The 6676-nt window shown below is 44.4% G+C and overlaps 1 protein-coding gene across 2 annotated transcripts in view; it reads right to left on the reverse strand.

Annotated features, from left to right (window-relative positions):
• The window catches only part of LOC143298873 (protocadherin-1-like), a 118439-nt gene extending 114759 nt beyond the window's left edge, over positions 1-3680 (reverse strand). For both annotated transcript variants that reach the window (XM_076611877.1, XM_076611875.1), the window contains exon 1: positions 2562-3680. In XM_076611877.1, the coding sequence (XP_076467992.1) occupies positions 2562-2936 (375 nt within the window). In that variant the 5' untranslated portion in view covers positions 2937-3680. The remainder of the gene's footprint in view (positions 1-2561) is intronic.
• Positions 3681-6676: the final 2996 nt, after the last annotated feature.

Raw genomic sequence — 6676 nt, forward strand, 5'->3', positions numbered from 1 at the left:
AAACCCCCAAACAAAAAAACAACACACAAAACCCAAACAAACAACAACACACAAAACCCCCAAACAAACAACAACACACAAACCCCCAAACAAACAACACACAAAACCCCCAAACAAACAACAACACACAAAACCCCCAAACAAACAACAACACACAAAACCCCACAAACAACAACACACAAAACCCACAAACATACAACAGCACACAAAACCCCCAAACAAACAACAACACACAAAACCCCCAAACAAACAAAACACACAAAACCCCCAAACAAACAACAACACACAAAACCCCAAACATACAACAACACACAAAACCCCCAAACATACAACAACACACAAAACCCCCAAACATACAACAACACACAAAACCCCCAAACATACAACAACACATAAAACCCCCAAACATACAACAACACACAAAACCCCCAAACATACAACAACACACAAAACCCCCAAACATACAACAACACACAAAACCCCCAAACAAACAACACACAAAAACCCAAAGAACCCAGCAGCGACCTGAGCCTGGCGTGAAGCAATGTGCGTTCTCAACAAGTACATACATTAACAAGAGAGGCAAGGCCTTCAAGACTCACTTGTGATACACTTTAAAAAAAAAAATCTAATCGTTAAAATGTGTTCTGTATTTGTTATTATAAAGCTTCGCGTTTAAAAAAAGAAAAAAAGAAAAGAAAAAAAAGTCCTAACCAGATTCGAACCCCGCGTGTTCGGGTGAGGAAAAACTGCCTTATCCATTACACTATCGTGGCTCCTTAACTGACGTTCTAAAAGTTAACATTTGAACATACTTTTTTTTAAAGGGCGATAAATCAATTGCGGTATTCTCACTGTTTAAATCATATTATTCTGGTGTATCTTGGTCATTCAAAAAATCTTTAAGGGAATTAAAAAAAAAAAAAAAAAAAAAAATTTAATGGCTCTCACCGCAGTCACACTGCACAATCACACTGCAACATTTAGCCGTTTTCTCTAGATCTAGATAGATGTACAAGTTTAGTTACACCCACCGGGAATGTAGTACGACACGGTCGGTTCAATTTCTCTTTTATGTTCATTCTAGTTTTATGGTTTTATAGTTGATACGAAAATTTAGTATTTTGTTAAACTAATAACATGTACAGCCAAGTACAAGTACTTCTAAACGTCGTAAGAAGTGAAAAGGATTTCATTTTGAGAAAAGTTGACTGGAAATTTTTCGTTTCATCGTGATCAGTTCAGGGGTATTAATTCGCATGGTTTACAATTTTTAATTGTGAGTTCCGACTGATTCTGTGGATATTTTTATGACAGTTTGGGGCATAATCAAGTAAGTGATGAGGCGTTCACAAATCTTTCTCTGAATAAATATTTAACGGTCTCCTTCTCCAACTTTCCATCACATGTTATCGTGTATTGTCCATTGAATATAGGATTGAACGGGCAGGTCAACAACATAAAACAAAATGGCGTCGTTCGCGTTCGCGAAGAATATGAGCACGCGCTTTGAATGTGTATAAATATGTGTACGCAACTGAATTTTGCACATGACCTTCAGGGCTCAGCCAACAGATCTGTAAAGTCCACTCGTCGTATTGATTTTAGTATTTTCCGAAAAAGACCACTTGGGCGAATGAACATAGTGAAAGCCCTGCACACTGAGAGTAAAACACACAAGCTTTTTATGTATTGAGTATAATTTCAAAATGTAATGTTTAAGAGAAAGGTCAGTTTAAAGCAAATTAAGTCCCCTAGCATTAATTACAGAGTAATTTCCCTTTTTTTACTATCCACACCAAAAAAGAAGTTCCTGTTTGAACAAAAAATGATAATAATGACTGCTCTTGTTGTTGTGTCAGAATATCAGATCAAAGTGCCAAGTTTAGAGAATACAAAAAAATATAAATATAACAGTATATGCAGTTTGCATATAATTATACTTCATTTTTTTATTTTTTGTGCCCATCCCAGAGGTGCAATATTGTTTTAAACAAGATGACTGGAAAGAACTGAATTTTTCCTATTTCTATGCCTAATTTTGTGTCAACTGACGAAGTATTTGCAGAGAAAATGTCAATGTTAAAGTTTACCACGGACACACACACACACACACAACCGAACACCGGGTTAAAACATAGACTCACTTTGTTTACACAAGTGAGTCAAAAAGATGAAAAAAAAAAGAACGAAAGATAAACACAGGATACTTAATCAAACTAAGATAAGAAAAAGAAGTTGGCCACGTATGTTATCTTACGTGCGCACGCGCGCGCCCACACACACACACACACTAACACACACACATAGAGTAAACACATACACACACATGTATACACAGAGAGAGTAAGCACACACACACACAGAGTAAGCACACACACACACACGCACACACACACAAATACATCAATACACACACACGCACACACAAACAAAAACAACAACAAAAAACATCAATATAAATTACACACACACACACACACACACGCACATCCATACACACTCACATAGATCCATACACACACAGACACAAACACACAAAGACACAAACACACACTGACCGTCAACTGACAGTCCTGCCGGAAGCTACACACGCTCTCCCTGTCGATCCGCTGAGCCACAGCCAGGACCCCCGTGGTGGGCTGCACGGAGAAGTACTGGCTGTACGGGTTGCCCGTGCGCAGGAAGCTGAAGCGGAGGTTGGACAGCTCGTCAGGGCTCACCTTGCGCCGGAGGTTGGAGTCGTCCACAATGTAGCCAAAGATGGTTCCCGGGGACAGCTCCTCCTTGATGGAGTAGAACACCTGACCCCCCGCTGGGGCCGGCTGGAGGAGGAGCAAGAAGAGAAGGAGGAGGAGGGGAAGGAGGGGGAGGGAGGAGAGGGGATGGTGGTGGTGGTGAGGTGGTGAAGGTGGTACTCTTGGTGAGGTCTGCATTTTGACGTGTAGGGTCGTGTGGGGCGGTGTAGAGTTTTTACTGTCGTTTGTTGTTGAGGTGTTGATGTTGCTGGGTTTTTTGTTGTTGTTGTTTTTGTTGTTGCTTGTTTGTTGTTGTTTTTTTACAGTAACGAAACTTTTGTTTTTGTGTGCGTGATTTGACGGATTGTGTAGTGTGTGGGTCACTCTCCTCACGTGACTACCACTCACATCTCACATGACACGCACGATAAAAACACACACAGCTATATTTCCTGGTTTCTTTGACACGTGATTCAGTAACTGATGATGCTTTTCTGTCCCTCCACACACAGCTATATTTCCTGGTTTCTTTAACACGTGATTCAGTAACTGATGATGCTCCACACACAGCTATATTTCCTGGTTTCTTTGACACGTGATTCAGTAACTGATGATGCTTTTCTGTCCCTCCACACACAGCTATATTTCCTGGTTTCTTTAACACGTGATTCAGTAACTGATGATGCTCCACACACAGCTATATTTCCTGGTTTCTTTAACAAGTGATTCAGTAACTGATGATGCTTTTCTGTCCCTCCACACACAGTGACGTCAGCCCCACTGAACGTGTCCTTCATAGAGGACAGAAAGGCCAGGCACTATTTCCTCACAGTTGTTGAAATGAAAAATATTGAAACTAATGCTTGTGTTGAGAAATAACTAAAGAAATCCCGCTCACATTCCACACAAAACGGAGACGACAATGTAAAAGGTGTCGCTTCAGTATCCACTGGTTGTAGTTAGGTATCCACTGGTTGTTTGTAGTTAGGTCAGACTGTCTGGGTCTTCAGTATCCACTGGTTGTAGTTAGGTCAGACTGTCTGGGTCTTCAGTATCCACTGGTTGTTTGTAGTTAGGTATCCACTGGTTGTTTGTAGTTAGGTATCCACTGGTTGTTTGTAGTTAGGTATCCACTGGTTGTTTGTAGTCAGGTCACATGACTGTTTGGCACTGGGAAAATGAAATAATACAAAGTGCACGTGCATCTAGACACTCAACGGTCAGGTCTTGCTGCTCTCTGCAGATGTTGAAGTATTTTATTCTCACTTTGTCTGTAAAGACGCCAGAAACTTCGAACACAGCTGGGTAGGATGCTGTTAACGCCAAACGTTTTTTTCTCTGTTGTGTGGTGTTTCTCGTGAGACACACTCCCTGAAAAGTGGGGCCCGAAACGTTGGAGTAATCCGCACAGGTTTCGGTTGTCAACTGCAGCATGTGTTCCCCTTCTGCCTTAAACAACTGAGGCTACGTCAAGGATAGTCGACAGCTGTAAAACAATTTAATGTTCCACTGTTCATTTGCCCGTCCCCTTTCAGTCCTCCATGTATTATCCACAATATTCACAGGCTGTTTCACGATCGATGGTCTAATCAACGGCGACAACTACACGTTCACACCACCACCAAAAGGTAGAACTAAACCTGGCGCGCCATGTCACCACACACACACACACACCGCGGAACGCTGGACCTCCCAAACTCGCCACCTAACGAGGCAACACGGGGCCGCATCCGAACAGAAAATTGCTCACACATCCGATTGTTAAAATCCCCGGTGGACAAGACTGGCCATTGTGTCCACTACTGCTGTCTCCCAGCTGTGGGACAGTGGCGGTGGTGATTCAGTGCACTGACCACATGTCTGCCCACCTCTCCCCATCCCACCACCGGTCACCGCCCCACCTGGAGGGAAGGAGGGGGGGGGGGAGGGGGTTGTCAAGCCCAACACTGGCCACAGGTGCCGCCACGGAGGGTCAGCGGTTTCTATGTCCGTGTGGGGCAGGTCCAATGTCCGCGAGGTGCGGGGATCAGATGGACCACTCACACACGTCGTCACTAAGCGTCCTTTCCAATCAGCCGTCCTCTCTCTCGGGCCACAAAAATCCCTTTTCGGATTTCGAATATTGAAAACTAAAACAAGCAAACTAAAACAAATAAACTATCGATAAAAAGATAATCACTCCTCCAATCTGCGAGGCAAAATGGACTGTCGCCAGGTAAATTTCTGCTGCAGCTTTTAGAAGCTGGGTCTGCAGCAATGTCAGGTTTTGTGGGACCCACGTCTTGTTAACGCCACTTGATAATCCCCTCTGAAACACCACACTGCACTTCACACATGTACACAGACACATTCAAACAGGAAGCTTGATGTCATCAATTCAGCTCTCCCATCAGCTTCATATGCCATATCAGGAACATCTGCCAAGTGTTGATAACTTCAAACATGTAAGTGTAATATATAATAAAATCAGCATCTCACATAAGCGTTACATGCAATATCAGGACTGGAAATGCAATTTGTGTGCGCTTTGTTTTTTGTTAAAAAAAAAAGTTGTTTTTGTTGGATTGCAGCAGCTGTTGAACACGAGGCCCGAGTGCCTGTTTTCCCACAGTGCTGGCGTTTTGTCATGTGCTGCTGTGTCGGCGTCACTGGGGCACAACTAATATATGACTGCCACACCGACCCACTGTTCCCTCGTTATCATAAAAAGCAAATCACTTCACGCGCTGATGATCCCACGTTCTGAGCTGTTGGCTGTCCTTTTCACATCTCTCCCACTGTACTTCACACTGTGTTTCTCCACATAATTATCTCCCACTGTACTTCACACTGTGTTTCTCCACATAATTATCTCCCACTGTACTTCACACTGTGTTTCTCCACATCTCTCCCACTGCACTACTCAATGGTTTCCTCACATCTCTCCCACTGCACTACTCAATGGTTTCCTCACATCTCTCCCACTGCTCTACTCAATGGTTTCCTCACATCTCTCCCACTGCTCTACTCAATGGTTCCTCCGTGTGTGTTAACGTATTTTGCTCCCCATGTCAGTGAAAGACAGAAAAAGACACACGTAAGATATGATCCAGCACGAGTGACGCCCGACTTCATGCAGGAGATTCTGGATTGCTATGACGTCGTCCTTGATGACATGAACAGTGCTGGTGACGTTGTTCTGTCTGCACGCTTCCCATGGCAGGCCACACACACACGTCAGAGATGACTGGCCTGTGAAGGTGTGACGTCATTCACTGTGTCGTCACCAACGGCGTTCCCAGTGGCGTCATTGTGTCAGGGAAACCCTCAGGCCAGGACTGCCCGCTGACTGCAACATGACACCACGTTACCATGAGGTCACACACACACACACACACACACAGACACCTCCTCTCCACCTCTATCTCAAGGTCAAGGGTCAGGTAAAAGTCCCCACAGCCTTCAAGGCCATAGTGGCAGTGACGACACTGGCTGTGTCCAGGGCTGGGTACAGAAAGGCGGGGTCCGCTCCTGTCCTTTCGCTCAACACCCCCAGCTGATCAACCAGTCTTCTTCTGCTTCTTCTTCTGCGTTCGTGGGCTGCAACTCCCACGTTCACTCGTATGCACACGAGTGGACTTTTACGTTATGACAGTGTTTACCCCGCCATGTAGGCAGCCATACTCCGTTTTCGGGGGTGTGCATGCTGGGTATGTTCTTGTTTCCATAACCCACCGAACGCTGACATGGATTACAGGATCTTTAACGTGCGTATTTGATCTTCTGCTTGCATATACACACGAAGGGGGTTCAGGCACTAGCAGGTCTGCACATATGTTGACCTGGGTGATCGTAAAAATCTCCACCCTTTACCCACCAGGCGCCGTCACTGTGATTCGAACCCGGGACCCTCAGATTGAAAGTCCAACGCTTTAACCACTCGGCTATTGCGCCCGTCA

The sequence above is a fragment of the Babylonia areolata genome, chromosome 24 (genome assembly GCF_041734735.1).
Source record: "Babylonia areolata isolate BAREFJ2019XMU chromosome 24, ASM4173473v1, whole genome shotgun sequence".
In the NCBI taxonomy this organism is placed as follows: domain Eukaryota; kingdom Metazoa; phylum Mollusca; class Gastropoda; order Neogastropoda; family Buccinidae; genus Babylonia; species Babylonia areolata.